At 44.4% G+C, this 18998-nt stretch overlaps 2 protein-coding genes across 3 annotated transcripts in view; one reads left to right on the top strand and one right to left on the bottom strand.

The window, feature by feature from the left end:
- Positions 1-9628, top strand: part of ARL6IP5 (ADP ribosylation factor like GTPase 6 interacting protein 5) — a 10570-nt gene extending 942 nt beyond the window's left edge. Inside the window, exons 2-3 of one of the 2 annotated variants that reach the window (XM_015641280.3) lie at positions 7349-7566; positions 7886-9628. In XM_015641280.3, the coding sequence (XP_015496766.1) occupies positions 7349-7566; positions 7886-8058 (391 nt within the window). In that variant the 3' untranslated portion in view covers positions 8059-9628. Of the gene's footprint in view, positions 1-783; positions 1131-7348; positions 7567-7885 lie in introns of those variants that run through there. The other variant, XM_015641282.3, reaches the window with a different exon arrangement.
- Positions 9629-11450: 1822 nt separating this feature from the next.
- Positions 11451-18486, bottom strand: LMOD3 (leiomodin 3). Its single transcript, XM_015640476.2, has 3 exons — positions 18016-18486; positions 14765-16159; positions 11451-11981 (listed from the first exon to the last, which is right to left on the bottom strand). Exons 1-3 carry the CDS (start codon positions 18310-18312, stop codon positions 11955-11957), a joined length of 1719 nt encoding a protein of 572 aa, XP_015495962.1. The 5' UTR covers positions 18313-18486; the 3' UTR covers positions 11451-11954.
- Between the last annotated feature and the right edge of the window lie 512 nt (positions 18487-18998).

Genomic DNA, 18998 nt, shown 5'->3' on the forward strand with positions numbered 1-18998 from the left:
GGGGCCGGGGCCGGGGCCGGTCCCCGGGCGGGGGCTCTGCGATCGGCCCGGAGCCACGGGAAAGGGCCCGGGCGGGATGTGAGAGTACAGAGGCGGGGGAGCTGCCTTTTCCCTTCCTCCTTGCTCCATTTCCCCTCTTTTCCTTTCCCCCTCCTCTTTCCCCTTCCTGCCCCTCCTTATGCCTCTGGTGTTTAAAAACGTAGGGGCCTGGTCTACAGCCTCCCTTGGCGGGGAGACTCGGTGGCAGTCAGGTTTGTGATGTAGTGGTGGGGTGTGACCGCTCTGAGGGCTCCCGGTTCGTTATCTCCCTTTTCCACGGGCTGCTCCTGCAGCCCTGTGCCCGAGGCGGAGGCTGCGGACACCGCGCCGGGCAGAAGGCAGCGATGCTGGGGCTGCGGGATGTCGCTGCTCTCGAAGAACGGAGCCGCATGCTGCGCAGCGATCTGTGCTTCCTCCTGAACCCGCCCAGCCGGGCTGCTCAGGATGAGACACTCTCAGCTTTAAATTTAAAAAAAATGCATAGATAAATTCTGCTCTCTGTTACTGTTCCAAAGTAATGGTCAGGGCAAGCCATTCTTATTTCTGAACTAGCTCATACCAAAAAAACTTGGCTATAAAATAAATGAGGTACGCCTTCATTTCATTTTGATGGGCAGGATTCAGACCTTCGAGGTAGGACCATCCACTGATACAGTGTTGTGTCACACCCAGCATTCTTGAAGGGAATCAGGAAATAACCTTATAGTCACCTTCTGAATCATAGGCTATGTGACTCTATTTCAGGTACTGCTCCAGGATCTTTGGTCAGAAAGCTCTTAAGCAAGACATGCAGCAGAAATTATGATTAAGCTTTTAATATGGAAACTGAAATACTCCACTCTTCTCGACAAGCAACGCACAAATGCTGAAATTGGAGAACTGCCCAGCCACCAGGCCAGGGTGGCTTTGGCTGAAGTACATCTTATCTCTTATGTTGCAGAGGCTTAAAATGATTCTCCTAAATCAATTTTTTTTGGGGGGGGTGGTAAGCATTCTGCATCCTATTAGGGCTTCTGAAGCTGTTGACCCAGCATCCAAGGTAATAAAGGTTCTCTGGCTCACAGGGGACTTTGACCTGTGCTCTGTGGAAAGACTGGCTCAGAATCCTGCATTTTCTTCCTGGTGCATATGATGGTTTCAGGTTCAGTATAGTGGCATAGACCTTGTTTTTTTGTCTTTTGGTGGGGAGATATTGCAGTGATCTTTACAGACTACTAGGCTGGCAAAATGAGACTTCATGGCCTTGCTGTTCTTCTGCCACTTCATTCTAGACTTGTGTGTTCATTTCCCTTGTTTAGCAGCACAATGCTGTAGTCAGCTCTCAGTGAACAGGTAAATCACAGTGTCTCTGGAATGCAAGGGGACAGCTCTTCTGAAGATGGGAAAAGAATGTAAATAGTTCTGGTATCTCCAGTCCTAAAACAGGGATTACAACAGCATTTAATCGCTCTTCTAAATTCCTCCTTTTGAACTCTGATTACTTTTCTTTGGACCAAGGGAGATTTGTCTCCCACTTATTTCCTGCTAATGTACTGAAGTGGGAGGTGGAGGAGGAAGAGAGCCACAGAAGATGGAAACTAATATCAGAACTGCAATTATAATATCTTAATATTGACTGATAACCCTCTGTGTTGAACAAAACGTGAAGTGGGATCTTTATTTTTTTATTTTTTTTTATTGCATGTTTTAGAGTGTTTGGTATATGATGAACCTGATTCTTCTAAAGCAGAAGTAAAATCAGATAAAGAATCCTAAGGGAAATGGGACAATACCTCAACAGGGAAAAAATATCCATTTCTTTTAATAAAAATATTTTTCATTTGGCCAGACTCTGGCTTTGGAAGAAAGGTAAAGAAAGTTCTTCTGATAAATTTAAATTGATGACTAAGTTGTCTTTCACTTCATTCTGTAATGGGCAGGAACCTCTGATAAATGATGAATCATGGATTTTTAGGAACTCTAGGGCTGTGTCCAGGCCTAAGGGCAGGATTATTGGAACCACTAATGGAGTGGTCTTCCTGTGATCAAAACTAAACTTAGCCTATGACCAACTCTACCTGATCATAAACCATCTAATTATATAGACAGACTTGAAATGCAAAGATAGTATTTTCAGCTATTGTAGTACTGTGGTTGTGCTGGGCTGACACAGAAATTGTAGCCTGGAGCTTTCTTGATACTGGAAATACAGTGCTTTGTGCCACAGCTTTAGTTTACTGCCCCTCCTACAACAAAGCTGACCTCTCCAGCCTTTTACCTTCTTTCCACAAAGTATGGAATAACCTTACCATGAGCACAGTGGAATTGTAATGATCTTTACTGCATCATGTCTCTGCCTTCCTCCTTCCATCTGCCTTTTCCCATAGCTACTGTTACCTGGAAAGGAAGTTCTGTGCTTTACAGTAACGCAGATTTTATTTTCAGCCTACAGGACTGGGTAGAAAATAATAAATTAGTGAACAAGAAACTAAAACTCCTGAATTAATGGCATTCCACAAATACAGGTAGAAGGATTCTGGACCTGTCTGCTTTTTCTTTTTCCACCCCTACAACTCTGTTGCAGGAGATTGCTGATAAAAACCAAGATCTTGACAAAATTCTACCCTTTCTCCCAGTTACAGAGGAACTGGACTCCCTGTTCTTACCCTGAGCCAGGGCCCTGTCATCGTGAGTCCTGTATGAATTTTTATTAAAATCAGGGCCTTCAGTGCCTCCTACATCTTGCAACTTCCCTCAAACACTCAATTTGGTTAATAAGTGAAATTTGTCTGTTCTTCCACCTACTCCAACAAGGCCTCTCTATCATGCAGTTCAAACTTAACTACTTTAAATTAATGTAATTTCATCAAGGCTTTTGTTGCCACGTACTTGCTAAAAATTAGCTTCTAAATCTGACAGTTTTAAAAAAGCGTGCTGAATTTCAGAATGCTGCATCAGAGTGCTCATTCTGTCTTGGAATAATGTTCTCCTTGCAGCCTGAGGTTTGATGCCTCTTTCCTTTGCCACTTCTTCAAAGCATCTACTGTCCATCTCTACAACCCCAGAAATCAACAACTGTCATATTTCTTTTCCTTGTTTCTTCCCCAGACCCTTACCTGATGCATTTCTAGTGATTCCCTTTGCTGAAACAAAGGCTCCAGGGCAGCAAAATATTTAGTTTCTCTCATGCTTGATGAAAGATTGAGCGAGAAAAACACATAATTTTAAAACATGTTGCATAATAATCTTGGTGCATAACTTCGTAAAGGTCTGACAGTTCTGCAGGCGGGAATCTTTCTCCTGTTCTCAAAACCATGCAAGTGAGCAACAGTAGGTACAGAAGCATTGCTAAATCCGTGAATGCTGAGGGCTGTCCCTTGAGACAATGTGCTATTTACAGTTTTATCTGCTACCTGTAGTTACAGCTGTATAACCTCAGTGAAGCTCAAAGTATGGGGCGAGAGGAGGCGGAACTTGGTCTTTCAAGTTACTTAAATAAATACAAATGAGCACATTTTAGTGCTGTAACCTGCCCAGCCCTTGGGCCGCGGTGGAGCAAAAGGCCTTCTAAGAAGGAATTTTCATGCTTAATTGCAGCCTGTCTGGGCTGCTCTAAATAAAAAAACGTTCTCGCTGACTGCCAGTCTCCTACTCAGCGCCTTTGTTCGGACTTGCCTGGTCACATGCAAAAGAAACAGATGTGACAGCAACTGCTGAATAATCACCCCAAGACAGCCATCTAAAATGGAGATGATATGAGGATGGAGCTATCTTGCTTTTGCTTTTTATGTGGCCTATCCTATTTCTGGGCTTGTGCTGCCGGAGGCTACTTGCCTTACACAAAGGAGCTTGCCAAGCTCTTTTTTCCATATGCTACAGCTGTGTGTCCTCCCCCTCTCCTGCTGTAAGGCTGTGCACAAGTGTGCAGGTATGAAACGACCTGACAAGAAGAGGTGACGTGATAGCTCACTGAAAGCAGAGCTTTTTGTGTTTTCCTGCTCCTTTGTGAGAATTCTGACCTGTTTTGTGATGCATGTAGGGCAGAGCCTAGAAATATGAATCTAGTTTAAAAAAAGAAAGTATTTCATCTTCATCTGTTTCTGTTGGCCAGGGGTAGCTGCCAGTACTTCTTCCCACACAATTGCACCGCCAGCATCCCTGCTCTTCTCTGCTTCTAACAACACAAAGTGTCCCGTGGTCCTACTTGACACAGGACAATGCCTGTGTCCCTGCAGCCATCCATGATGTTTATTTTCATGTATTTGTTTTCCCTGTCTCTACTTTGTATCTAGGTGGATGTTGAAGGAAGCCTGATGTGTGCAGGGCAGCAGGAAACTGAATCTGGGTGATGGCTTTTCCTGTCACCCTGTCCCAGCCATACTGGAGGTCACAGCATCCCTCCAGGGTTGTACCTTGTCACCACAGAAAACAAAGGAGATGATCCAGCTGGGGTGCTGTGGGCTGTTGGCACCCCAAATGCTGTCAGTCCTGCCACACTCACTGCTTTCAGGATCAGAGAACTTAGTGGGTTTTATGTCCAACCCTAAAAGAGTTTCTTTTCCCCTAAGTCCTCTGAGCAGTATAAACTCAAGTCACTGTAACCTTGCAATGCTGTGCATTACATTTTTAGGTATTTGAGGTCTCATAAATCCCTGCTAAAGGGAATTATATTTAGAAAGTATCTTATAACATACTTAATGGCTGGTCACTTACCTTTTCTCTGCATCTCTGAAAGACATCCTGCCTCCCTGCCTGAGCACAAATTGGTCCCATTGTGTTCTGACCTCGGTATAAATAACGCCAATATCAGTATTGGTGATTCAACAGTAAGGTGACTTCTAGAGCTGTTACACAGCTCTCTTTTTCCCCAGTCTCTGTTGTTCTAAAATTACATATCCCTGTTTTTTCCTTTTTAGATTTTAGCTATTGTGTTATTGAGAGCAGTGTGCCAACAGATCTGAGTCAAACTGGATAATGGAGTTCTGTCTTCCTGAAAACTGCCATTGTTGTAAAAGAATTTTCTGTGTATGAATTTCTAGGATAATCTTAGTGCTGTAAATTATGCTGTGGGCGAGTCAAGCAGTAAAGGGTGGCTTTGGCATATGACACCCTATGCAGCAGTGTAATCACCAGTAGTGAGGTCTGTGGACACATGGCTGATAATTTGAATACTGGTTTTCAGTGGCAACTGCAGTCCCCATCTGTGTTCCTGTGGCTCTGAATGCCTTCACTTGATACTTCTGCTCACTGTTGCCTTGTACACGTTGGAATGCAGCCCACTTCAGAAAACATGTGATTCAAATCCCTTTCCTCAGAAAAGAGGGATCTTCTGAATGCATTCTCCCCTCACCCCTCTTCATATCCCTTACAGCCAGTCAGTTATACAGAACCTGTGTAATAACAGAAAGAAATGTAGAGCAGAGAAGTCTTTGTCTCTTCCTTATAAATATGGAGGGATGGTTCTTCACCACAAGTTTCTGAAGTTGTAATAAGAGTAGGGATGATAAGGCTTTGAGAGTATTTTCCAGGCAGATGCAAAGTGTAATGTGGAGCTCTGCCTAGATCTTTGTTGCTTCCAGGATTATCTTGTCCGTGCATTTTTAGCAACAACAACAAAAAAAAATTGCTGTGAGTTGTGTAAGTTTGGCCATTTCTGCTCCAAGACAGCTGAGGTGTAGAGGTGAATCCTACTTTAAGAATCTCATATGTCCAGTAGTACATATATAAACCAGGCACCAGTGTGGTCCAGTCGTGAGTCACCCTCCTCCTGCTGCAAAGGAGCACAGATGAAACTGATTTCTTTCCAGAGCAATGCTGTTCACTTTTTCCAGCCTGGAAACTTTAGATTGACAGTTCAGAGCTAAATATAATCTGGCTGGCTACAGGGAGTGACTCAAATGCAACAAGCAAGTCTGGCCTGTCACCACTTCCAAAAAGCCCGATTGGCTTTTCAGCATGAGTAGCAGAAGCAGGTGGGGAATAACTCTGAATTTTAATCTTTTTCTGTCCAGTTGTCCCATCTCCTGTTGGCACAGGATTTCCTGACTTGAAGGATCAAGAGCCAGTCCTTGCTCTGAAATAATTCTTGGGGGTTCTTCCTGCTTCAGGAAAATGCTCCCTAGCACTGCAGGTAGAGCATTGGCAGTACCAGTCCAGCAGCAGATTTCTTCTGCCTGGGCCGGATATGAAGCACAGACCACAAACCATAACATCCTCCTTGGCAGTGGGAAGTGGATGAGCTGCAAAGTCTGCAAGAGTAAACCTTGAGCATGTCTGGCTTTATCGGGGTGGTGTCATGCTGCTGCCATAGTTGTAATAGCCCAGAGGCCTCAGCTGCTGTGTAATCAGATCAGTGCATGTAAAAGCCAGAAAATCAGAATGCACATGAATTCACATAACTTAATACTATTTAAGTGAAATACCACAGAGTCTGGATTCTTGGTGAGTACAGGAACAAGCTCAGTGCAGAACACTTGATTCTGAACAAGCTCTAAATGCTTGGGAAAGCAGTTTGAGCAGGTGACGTTCTTGCTTTCGTCCAAAAAAGGGACTTGCTGTTTATAGTCCAAAGCTGATCCACTCGATGGTTTGGTTTGCTTGGAAACTCTGATAACAATAACAGAACACAAACCTCAGCAGTGACTCTTGCCAGTCCTGGCTCTTCTTCCTGTAAGGCTGTAAGGCCTTTATCACATACTCCAGTTCCTTCTGACTCTCAGGCATGCTTACTTGGGACTGGGCTTCCATCTCTTGTGCTAACAGAGGTGAGCTCCTTTTGCAGGTTCATACAATTCTTTAGTAAACCAATGAGGTTTATTGAGAAATGAGAAGTAGTGAAGTAACTTCCTTTACTCAGTGTTCTACCTTTCCCTTTTTGCAAACCTAGACAAGATAGCATGAAGAGCTAGCTCATCTCAAGGCCTAGCCTGAGCCTGGTTTAGGCCATGTGAAGGGAAAAGATCAGTCAGTGTTGTCTCTATGTGCTGTCTGGGTATGCTGACTCTGGGTGTGATATCAGTTGATTGCAGAGGAAGGAGAGGCCCTGGTGGGAAGTGCTTCTGTGATGATGTGCTGCAGAAACACATCATCCTGAGCTAAGCCAGAAAGAGAGCATAAAGATTATCCAAATTTGTGCTAAGGGTTTCTTCTTCAGTTGTACTTTTTACTTTATTTAGAATGACCTTGGTGAAGGTCTTGACAGCAGCAACTGCCTTTTAGTGCCTAAAAGTCCCCCTAGTAACATTACCACTGAGCTGGCTGCTCCTATATGGACAAAAGTAATGAAGGTTCCTGAAACTGAACTCTTCTTGTTGTTGTTCCTCTTCTCCAGGTTTCTGAGTCCCCTGAACATGCTCATTGGTGGCACTGTGGTGGTGCTGGTTTTCCTGGGGTTTGTGTGGATGTCACACAACAAGGATATACTCCGCAAGCTGAAGAAGCAGTACCCAACCACATTTGTCGTGGCCATCATGCTGTCTAGCTACTTCTTGATCTCCTACCTGGGAGATGTCATGGTGTTCATGTTTGGGATCACACTTCCTCTCCTCTGTAAGTACTTGTTCTCTTCTCTGGGAGGGCAGAGGTGTGTGACTTGAGCTTTCTCAAACAAGTCTGTAGAGTCTAAGTCAGGTGTTAACTTTGCTATCTGAGTTTAAATGGTCCCAAAACAGAACTGGGGGAGGGGACACAAAGGAGCATAAGCCATCTTTAATGTTATTATTAAATGGGTACCTGTGGTTACTTAAGCAGTCATTGATACATCATCATCTTCCAGTGATGTCACAGTGCTGGGAAGCGTCTTAAAGTGCTGCAAGAACTGTGCATTCCTTGGGCATGAGCAATTAATGAGTGTGTTTCTGTCATGCAGTGATGTTTGTCCATGCTTCCCTGAGGCTCCGGAACATACAGAACAAGCTGCAGAACAAGATGGAGGGGATAGGCTTGAAGAAGACCCCCATGGGCTTCATACTGGATGCTCTAGAACAGCAGGAGGATAGTATCAACAAACTGGCTGACTACATATCTAAAGTGAAGGAGTAAGCAGCTGCAACGTGGCATTTCTGCCTGTTGCAGGAGTGTAGTTGCTATTTACTATTGTTCAAGCTTGCTTTCAGTTTATGTACAAAACAGGAAATGCATGTGGTACAGGTTAATAGTTGCAGGATACAGGTATTCCAAGGTCTTCAGGGCTCCTCTAAGAACATAAGAACAGCAACTTTTTTTCTATTGTATAGCAAGATGTTCTGGTGTTTACACAAATACATATTTACTTAACCATGTCTGCTTGTCTCTTCTTCTGGGGGTAGAGGAGGAAGAGGTGGAAACCTAAGGAATGCAGTCTCTCAAACTGTCTTGTAACAAATTGGTCTGTTAAAGCAACATCCCTTTCATCTCAGTTCTAAAATATTGCAGTTTAGCCAGGTTATGCTGAGTAGCACCTTTCAGCCTGGTGATGCTCAGATGAGCTGGAATGTATCACAAGCAGGTATCCCTTGCATCCTCCAAATCCCTCCCTCAGGTGCTCTGTATTACAGAGAGCGTGTTACCAGCTTAACTGGCACGTGGTAAAACTGCAGTGCTTGTACCCAGTCTGGGTTCCTGTCCTCACCTCACAGCCCTCCTTTAGCAGCCCTGAAACAGTCTAAATAGCTGTAAGCATGATGAGTATACATGGCACTGCCTGCCAGTCCCAGTAACATTTACCTGCAGACTCTCCAAAATCCTCATCCATAGAAGTGCTCCCCTCTGTAGGAGAGCCAAACTTCCTTGTGTACCAGCTAAACTCTGGCCAAGCATGGGAGAAAAAGAGATAGTTTGGATGAGCTGGGTTTCTACCCCACTGATGTTTTTAAATACTGCTACTTTAGGACTTACCTGCTTTAGTCTGCACAGGCTGTTTGTAGATGGAGGTGTAAGTGTGTTCTTGAGCGTGGGTCATCTTTTTCTTTCTTCTCACCCAGAATGCAAAGATACAGGTCAAACATGCGTCTGTTGACTCTGTATTTCCAACACTCCTCAAAGGAATAAACTGCATTTCAGGTTTACAAGTAAAAGCAATAAATGTCAAGATACAATTTTTGAAAACCCATTCCAAATTCATGAAGATATTTGCCTGTTAAAACTCCTGATGTTGAAAGCAGTGCGGGGGATTCTTTTATATATACACAACTTAACTGCCAGCTCTGACAGAATCATCTTGATAACAGGAGCTTACCAACAACAGGGGGGGAAAGTTGTCCAGGTGGGACTCCATTTCAAATACTCTTGCATTTCTCTTTTCTAACCAAGTAATTAATTTAACAAAAAAGCAAGGATTCTTGAAGTTGAAGCTTTTATGTAACTTGCCATGCTGTTTTCATAGTGAACTGTGTAGAACTCTGAACATGTCATTCCATTTAAGTGTTAAGGTGATCAGTATTTATCAAAAATGTCTGTATATTCCAGCTGAAGAGTCAATGGCCTGTTCCTCACTTGTAGCGCATGGTCTTTGTTTTTTGAAAACTGTTTCCACACCTAAAGAACATAGTAGCCTATGACTTCATCATTACAGTAGCATTTTAAAAACTGCACAGTTATGAAGAAAAATAAATTCTAATGGTTGGAAACATGAGCTTGTGCCTGTGTCTGTGGTTGGGGTGGTGGGAGATCTGTCACCCTGGGGCTCGTGCTGGGGATTAAGCTGCTGGCTCTGACTGCTCTGTATCAGCTTTTTGAGGCCAGAGACCTCTGAGCTGAGATGTCTCAGCCTTGCTCTTGCAGTCCTTAAAACAGCTGCTGTACAGTGGAATACTTACGGTATTTCTTCATGCAGGTTTGGTCTCTTATATAACTCAACTCTGCTTAACTGGGATTTCACATTTCTGTTAATTACCTGAGAGGGATTTCTGCCTCTAGGATTACTGAGAGCTGTGCCTTGAGCAGTACTAGTGTCAGCTCTGCTGCAGTCAAACTAATGGTGTGATCTGTGTGTCTGCCTCCCTCCTCCTGCGATCACTGAGAGGCTGCTCGGTGGGAGAACATGGATCAGAGCAGAGTTGCACAGGTCATGCTCTATCCACCCTGGAAATTCCTGTTTGGCAGCTTCTGGGTGTAGCAATAATTGGTGCCCAGCAGCTTCAACTGGAGACTGTAAAGCACTATATTATATATTCCTTTGTGCTTCCCTGTCCCAACTGCTCTAGTCTGAGCTGCACCAGCCTGGCCTTGAAGCCAGTCTGGAGAACAGCAAGAGCTTTCCTGGGGAGTTACTTGGTGCATTTGTCACTTGCTGCTGTGCTCTGTGCAAGGGCTTGGCTGGAAGTACCAAGCTTCTTCCTTTCCTACTCTTTTACAGAAAGAGAAGGCTGCAATGAAAATTATTTGCATTTTTTATGTCACTTCCCCGTTATGTGATATTTTAAAGCTACTTGCTCTCTCTTGAGCAATACAAAAACCAAGTTTTTCCCAAGTTTGGGGCATTACATTTACAAACTGAAACAAAGCTGAGAAGGAGCTTTAAAGTTTCGAAGGTGAAGATTGGAAAGAGACCAGGAGGTAGGTACCAAAAGGACAAGAACAAATGAAAATTAACAAGTGATAGTAGAGACTACCTTGGATTCAAGAGGTCTTGCACACTGCTGGTAATACAAGACGATTAAACATGGAAAGGGGGAGCAGGGTGGGACTGGGATTTAGCTGCCAGGGGAAGGTTGCTAAGAGTTAACCACTCAGAGATTAACTCACCTGAAGGAAATCCTGCCAGGAGCTACAAAGCTGGGACTTTGGATCAAGCAGCCACAGGAAGGTGCATTTAGCACAGAGAAAGCCTTTGTTCTTTATACAATAAAGAACAATTTTTTTCACATATTCTCTGTGCCTTGTAGCTTTAAAAAACAAAGAAAAAAGCACCTAAAACAATTGGTCTCTTGTGGATGTATTTCACAAGAGTGTGACTTACCTGTAGCTGCTTTACAGGAAAGACAGCAGAAGAGGGGCAGAGATTGTAAAGAGGGAGGAGAAAAAACAATTCACAAAAATATTAAGGAAAAACTAAGTTGTGTATATACAGGTTTTACCCCTTCAAATCCAGCCCTGCCAGGGTGTGACACACTATTCACAGATCATACTAGGAGGAATTAGGAGTTTCTTAAACCCCTGGAAAAGAGGTGAGGCTCATCCTCCTGCCACAAAAACAGCGTGGAGAGAGAGACCTAAAATGGCATTTCAGTGCTCTCCAAGGTGGCTGCAATTAAGGATTGCAGTAAGACAGAGGTGAATCACAGGGAATGAAAATCACAGTTCTCAAAGCAGAGCACAGCATCATCTAAATGCTGATCAGGTGCAATACCCACTAGACATTGTTCTGAAATAGAGGCAGCTTGGAAGGTGTTTGTTGTACCAGAGCAGTCGTTCTGTCTGTGAGCGCTTTGTTAGCAATGGAAGTGCTGCACACATCTTACAGAGAGAGCTTTATTTCATTTCTGTTTCCTTAGCCTAAAAAATGAAGCTGTATACATGGAAACTGAATACATTTCTCATGGACAAGAGAGTAATAAAGTAGCACGTGTGTGAAAAGAAAGATAAGATAAAAGCACAGCGTGTTCCTGCAGAATCTGGCAGCAGAAGGACAACGTGGAAGCAAAATAGTTTGCTGACAAACTAGAAAGACAAGGTTATTGATGCCTCTGAGAAAATACTCCCACAACAAACTGAAGCCTCAAATCCTCTTGGCAGACAGATGGCAGTGGGATTGTTTGATACCTGATGGAAACGCTTAGCACTGACTTTTCCCATGCCAGCCGTTTTCACCACACTTCTACAAGTGTGTATCACAAGCTTTGTTCCCAAAGAGTTGAATACACCACCTGGGTTCTGCAGAAAACATCTGCTGAAACAGTTGTAAGCAAAATTTGAATAGTCCTTATTCCAAGTTGTTTTCTTCAGGTCAGTCTGGTCTCTCACTCCAGCTGCTTTGGCAGCGGCACCTGGACAAGGACATGAAATATTAGGAGGAGGAAATTTCTCAGTCTTATTTACCAGGCCAATTTAGCCTAATACAAACCCTCAGAAACTAAAAATATAACAGCTGGGAACTCCAAGGAGCTCTGGTTGGGAGCTCTCTTTTATTTGGAATTCCCCACTTGATGTTTGCAATGCTTAAGGTTCAGGAAATCAATATGAAAGCACTGAGTCCACAGAGAGAACAAACACCCAGCTCAGCTCAAGCAGTAAAACTCCCTTTAAGAAGTCAGACTGAGGGACTTTAGGCAAAAATGAGTTACCAAGATCCTGGAGGATGGGGAGAATAACACCTTAATGCCCCAAATCCAAGAGGCTAAAAAAGAACCAACCCAAAAGATCCCAAACAATCCATCAAAACAAACCACCCCAAGCCCCCAATACACGTGTCTATCTTTCCATGAGCTGTGATAGCAATTGTTACCTGGCATATTTAGGATGCACCATGATCCCTCTACCTCCACAGCTCTCATGGATAAAATCCTCCTGGTCATTTTGGGGAGGATGGTGGGGGTTCAGTATCACCCCTGGCATGTGGCAGCACCCAGGTTTCTCAGCCATTGCTGTGCAAAACAAGGGCTGTGCCTGGCAGAGAACAAGTGCCATTGTCCTCCACCTTCCTGACAGCTGGGAAGGCAGCAGGTCCCATGGAAATGAAGCACCAACCTCCTGTCACCAGCACAATTTGTGAGCTTTCCACAAGCAGGTCTGGGATGTGTAACCAAAATACAAACCCTGGAGTGGCCTAGAAAGGCCAGAAATGCCCTGAGGAGAAGCCTTGGCTGCAGCCAAGTTGGACTGGCCAAAGAAACTCAGAACCCCAAAACTTGCCTAGGGGACAGAATGTTCAGGGTAATCCTGGACCAGGATCTGAGGTCACTGCAGAACCTGCACCTGCCAAAATATTGGACAAACTACCCTGTTTGGAACTAGTGAAAGACTAATCATTTCCTTGTAGGTATAAATGAAAGCAAAATTAGGCCCACTATATTAAAATGTCAATATTGAAAGAGAAAGTAGTTACAAAATACTACTTAACCATTTTTAATTACAAGGGATTTTCTGTCCTTGGGCCTTGGCAGCACAAACAGGCGTCAAGCTACAAATACATCAGCCAGCTTTTAGGATTTCCTGAACCAATGCAAGGCAATATATCAGGTCAGAAGAGCAAGAGGCTAAATCTGGTGGCCAGCATTTTGAGAAGCAGCCCATGAAATTAAGAGCATACCCAAGAGGCATTTTTTAGTTTTGGACTGGCACTCTCAAAGTCAGGGTGATGTTGAGCTCACTTGAGCTGACCACTGAGCCAATTTTCAGTGGCAAAAAAAATATAAAATCCCCTACAGTACCAGTACTTTTTTCCCATAACCTTGTTCCGTCTTCACTGCTGGTGGATCTAATTTCTTTTTTCCTGTTAGCACTAGAATTTTGCAATGGATCTACACAAGGACAAAGGAGAGAATGAGCAGCAAAGAATCACTAAAATACACTCCTTGTTCCTGGGTGAGGCAGGTAGGAGCAGGGCTGCAGATCATGAATCCAGGCTGGATTTCAGTGTGTACCAAGTGCTCCCTCATGTAAAGTGAGAGCTAAGGAAAAACACAGCTATTGAAGAGAGAAACATGGGGCTTACGGGGGACTAATGTGAAAAATTATACCTTGTACTCCTGAAACAACCACCTTATAACAGCAGGTGCCTGTTGTAATTAACACACCATTAGGAGTGCAGTAAGGTTGAGTTTCTGTGGGTTTGTTCACCTCCTGAGTGAATTTCCTTTCTTTTACCTTGTGGATGCAGACAGGGATGGACAAGGCTGCACCTTTGGTGCTTGTGGCGAGTTCTCTGCGCAAACCAAACCTCAGTGCAGCTGGAAAACAACCACCTGCACACCCTCACAAAAGGGTGACAATGCCATGTGCAGCATTTCCCAGCCCTGCCAATGCCCAGCATTTCCAGCCAGAGCTCAGAGCACAGCAGGTGACTGGTGGAGTCTGAGACACAGAGTGTGTGCCCTTGTCTCTGATGCCTACTCTGAGATCCAAGAGAATACTGAATTTCATATAGCATGAAAATTATGGGCATGTTTTTGTGGTGATACATGAAAACAACTGTTAAAGTTAGATAGAAAAGCTAAAAGTGTAAGTGTGTAGATTAGAGAGTTTCCTTAAGTCACTGGGTGAAAAAGAGTTTAAACTAGTTTAGACAGCAGAAGACAAGATGGAGGGTGTTGTCTCTTTTCCTTCTTTCTTCTTCATTTTCTTCTTCTAGAGGTTTTTGGGAAGTAGTAGGTGATTGGATAGAAAATGCTGCAGTGCAGCACATGGGTGTTGGGTCATTGGGTCATTAAGAAAAATAATATACGTGTCTATTGTTAATTGGATAAGAATAAGTATAAAGATAAAAAGGCTGCACAGTTTGGGCCATTTTGTGCCATCAGAGCCAAAATGTTCTGGGTTGAAGTGAATTAAATTTGTGCAGAAAGTCTGGAAAGACCTGCCAAGTTTTGTGATAACATCCTAATAAACACGAGAAACAAGATCCTAACGAGCTTTGGAGTTTTCTTCCTGATCTGGATAACTGAGATAAACAGAACTCCCCATGAGGGAGTATTCCAAAGGAGCTCGGCCCAGAGGGGACTGAGAAATCCACATGTGAGAAGAAATACAGCAGAATCAAGAGAGAAAGAGAGATTAAAATGTTATAAGTGACTGCCCTTCCCTGCCCTCAGCGCCACCACTCTGCACTCACCGGCTTGAGATAAGCGACGTTGCTCTGGCGGATGTCGTTGAGGAGCTGATCTCTCGGGGTTATTTCCACCAGGGGAGGGGGTCTTCTCCTGGGAATTGGTTTAAGTGTTTTGATGACGTCTTTGAGGTTGGTTTTCTCAGCGGGCTCCACATACTCTGGCACGGGGGGTTTGCGCTGAGTCTTCTTCAGCTTGACCACTTTGAAGCTGATGGGTTTCTCTCTGCACGGCTGCTCGGGTGCTGGCGGCCTCGTGTTCTCCTGCCTTTTGTTCAGTGACACAGCTGCAGGGACTGGGGGTTTGGGGGCTTGAGGGGGCTCCTGCATCCTCAGCTGGGGCAGCGGTCCCCCCAGCATTTCCCACATCCCAGGGGGCAACCCAAGTCCATTTTCCAGCATCGCTATCAACTCTTTCTGCTCTTTCATTTGCTGCTGCCTTTGCCCCTCCTGCCTCTTTTGCCTCTGCTTATCCAGGTTCCTGCTGAGCAGGTTGGTCACCACCATCCTGGGCCCCGGCAGCTCGAAGTGATAGCCCATTTTCAGGAGGGTGGTGTTGGCTTTCAGCAGCCTGGCGATCTCCATCTCTGCCTGGTGGCCCAGCAGGCCCCTCTGGTTGTGGAAGCGGAGCTCCGTCAGCGTCTCGTTGTACTGCAGGCAGCGCATGATGGCGACGATGCCCTTGCCAGAGATGAAGTTGGAATCAATGTTCAGGGTGGTGATGCTCCTGTTCTCCCTCAGCATGTTGGCCAGCGCAAATGCCACGTTGTCGTCAGCCCCCACGTTGGCCAAGCTGAACGTTTTTATGTTCTTGTTCTTCTTCATGGCGTTGACAAAATCTATCAGCATTTCCTTGGGGACGTTTTCTATGTTGTTTAGGTTGAGCTCCTTCACGTCTGGGTTGTTTTTTCGGACTTTCTCCAAACTGTCTTCTAAATTGGTTTGATTTCCTGAAGGCCTGGCACTTAGCTTCATGAAGCTGGTATCCAGCGCTAACTTCTGGGGGATGTTCAATTTTGATATTTTCTTTTCATTTTCCTTTGGCTTTTCTTTGATTTCTCCAGGTTCTGCAACTGGCTTCTGACTTATCTGGTTGCTGTGACTGTTCTCATTGGTGTAATTCTCCTTTGTTTCCAATTCGGTCTCATTTTCTTCTTCTTCTTCTTCTTCTTCCTCCTCTTCATCATCTTCCTCTTCCTCCTCTGCTTCTTCTTTCTCATCCTCCTCCACCACTCTCTCCTTATCACTTCCATCTTTCTTTGTCTCCCCAGGCTGTGTTCTTGACTCGGACACATGCTCATTTTGGTAATGTCTCTCTTTTCCCTCTGTTCCTGGCATCCTCCCACCAGCCACCTCGCCACTGCTTCTGGCCTCTCCTTCCATCTCCTCCACAGCACTTTTCTGAGGAAGACAAAACCTCACAGCTGAAATAATTGCAAAGCATCTTTGTTAAAATAACTTTCTGCTCAAATAAACAGGCAGCAGCTGGATTTAGATCCCTCTATTCCCATACAAGAGAGAATAATCCTTAAAATTGTCATTGCTGTTAGTTCAGGCTGTACCAGCTTGCTTGGGAGCACAGGAACGATTTGTTCCTAAAGAGGCTGCAAACCAGTTTCTCATCTTTGCCTCCTAACTCAAGTCCTGACAATTAAATCCTGAGCATATTTAATGATATGTTAAGATGGTCTTTGAACCCTTCTGGGGGTTAAAAAGCCTCTGATCCAAAGTCTCTTTCTGGATTTAGTGTAATCTTTATAATTTCTTTGACAAGAGAGAAAGTTTCCTTGTATGCCACAGAGCACAGGACATCAGTGTGAACCCCTGATGGTTTGCTCAGCCCAAGGAGGAGTGAAGAGGGCACATTGTGACCACTGTGGAATCATCCAGCACAAGGGACAGCAAGGCTGCCTGCTCTGGCAGTCCCAGAGCATCACACCTAATTCAGCACCTCACTGAAGATAAAATATTAGCTCAGTTTGGAGTCCAGAAATACGAAACCATCCCCTGCACAACGCAGGTGCAGGGCAGTGAGGCCTCTACAATCCAAATAAATTAGTTGCAAATGTCTTCCAATTCCAGAGACATTCCTAGCTGAGATTTTTCTTTGTCGAGCATCTTTTTGCAAAAGGTTCTGCCATCACAGAGAAATTATAATGAAGCACTAATAAAATCTCTAGCACTAATAAAAAGCACTAATAAAAAGCTATTTCCCTGAGATTTACACTACTTCAGGCAGAACAGTGGCACGGCTTGTGCTACACCCAAATTCAGACAAAATGGTCCCAGTCACTTCTGCCCTTGGGGCTGTGGCTCCCCTTTGCTGTGGTGGTGAATGGGTTTGGTATGGGCACTGCTTGACCAGCTCCACACCCAGATTTCAGATTTAACCTCAGAAGTGTTTAAAAATTTGTTTCATTGAGCATAAGAGTGTTGCAGGAGGAGAAAAATCCCACAGATTTCCCCTGTTCTCCAAAGGTAGCCCATGAAGCCTGCCCTGGGAAGTCTGGGATGTGCCACACTGGTGTGTATTAGCAAACCACCAATATTTAAAACAAAAATAAAATAAACTGGTTATCTCAAATTCATTTCTAGTGAGCTTCACATTCAAGTATGGATGTGTTGCATCTGGCCAAGTTTCAATTCTATTAACCTATTTTTAAGTGTAGCCCTCATCCTGAAAGATATCTAAGTATGACCTTAACTTTATTTCAAAGTCATGGGGATAGTCAAATAAATTTAAGCACTGTATTGAGTAGGGTTGAGCTAGTTCACAGAGTTTGCATGCTTGGTTGTTAGCAAATGTTTCACCCTTCTACAATACAGTGGTTTAGGATTTTTCTCCAGTATGTAATTAATTTCTGTGAATTAATAATTTAATTTGTATGATTAACATAATGTTCCATGGAAAATCAACGTGATGTTCCTTCATATGCAAACTCAAACAAATTAGTTACATCCTCCAAAACTGATCTTGTGACAGTTTCTCAGTGATTTGCTTTACTCAAATCAGAATTAGGATTTTTTTCTATCAAAAAGCTTAAGTAAATATTTGGGAAAAGCAATTAAAAAATTACTGACCCTGACATCAGTCCAAGCTGGATTCTACCACTGATGAGGCTTTTAGGATTAGTCTAAATTTGTTTGTACTCTACCTTACGTAAGGGACAGAAGCAGAGGCAGGTTAAGGTATTAAAGCTATAAAACAGATCCCACTGCTGATGCATAATAAATATTTGTCATTTTTTGCTCATTACCTCAGAGGGCAAGAGGGTGACAGGAACTCTCTCATCCTCTAGCATGCGTCTGGATGCCTTCTGCCAGTACAGGTAGTCAACCAGGGACCTGTGGTCGAAGCTCCCCGTGGGGGGTTTCTCTGTCTGATCCTTCTGTATCATCCCAGTTGGGACTTGAGGGTCTGGGGCCATGACTTCCATCTCACTCTGCAGCTCCTTTAGCTCCTCAGGGGACAGGTTAGCCAGGATTTCATCTTCATCAATGTCCTCAGGACACACGTCTTCGTCGGAGTTTTGGCCCAGTTCAGACATGTTCATTCTTCCCTCCTTCCTCTAATATGTTTTAAACCTAAAGAGAAAGATAAATTTCAAAGGATTTTCTTTCTTTCCCCCCTCACTAGCAGTAGCTGATCCGGTTAAATCGACAAGTTCATGTTTTGGTCATGAGCTGTGGCAGCTCTGGGGCTCAGTGCAGGAGACAGCCCGTGCAGCTAAGTCTATATTAAGCTGCACTTGGCTGGATAAAGAGAATTTATGGCGATGCTCCATTTTCAGCAACCTGTCAGCTGTGCAAACCCTTCTGACATTTCAGTGCAGCTGGTGTTTCCCCCACTGAGGCAGGCAGAAGACGGACACGTTGCAGAGGATTCCCGGGACCCTGCACCGCTCAGGGCTTCACCCCACGCTGGAATCGCCAGGGCAGGATGAAGGGATGTGAGTGGTACCTGTGAGATGTGCAGGTGAAATCCGGCCTCTGGGAAGAATCAGAAAGGTCTCTGTATCCATAACATCTCCCATCTATCCCAAAAGGGCCAAAAACCACAGGCCCTGCAGTGTCTTTGGCCAGGTCTAAGCCCTGGCTGACCATCACAGGGGGTTTTGGTGAGAGTGCAGCCACCCTCCATTGGTGACATCTCCCAAGCCTCACATCTTGGTTATGGGAAAGTCCTCCAAGATAGAAAAGGGCAGAAGAGCTGGTACAACCTGCACCTTGAGGTCCATGC

The sequence above is a fragment of the Parus major genome, chromosome 12, assembly GCF_001522545.3.
Source record: "Parus major isolate Abel chromosome 12, Parus_major1.1, whole genome shotgun sequence".
Classification (NCBI taxonomy): domain Eukaryota; kingdom Metazoa; phylum Chordata; class Aves; order Passeriformes; family Paridae; genus Parus; species Parus major.

Excerpts from the sequence above, each read along its gene's own strand:
- LMOD3 (XM_015640476.2), bottom strand. The coding sequence starts at position 18,312 with ATGAACATGTCTGAACTGGGCCAAAACTCCGACGAAGACGTGTGTCCT. Across the intron at positions 16,160-18,015 it reads TCACCCTCTTGCCCTCTGAG|AAAAGTGCTGTGGAGGAGAT; the intron begins GTAATGAGCAAA and ends TGTCTTCCTCAG. Across the intron at positions 11,982-14,764 it reads ACGTCGCTTATCTCAAGCCG|GTGCCGCTGCCAAAGCAGCT; the intron begins GTGAGTGCAGAG and ends GTCCTTGTCCAG.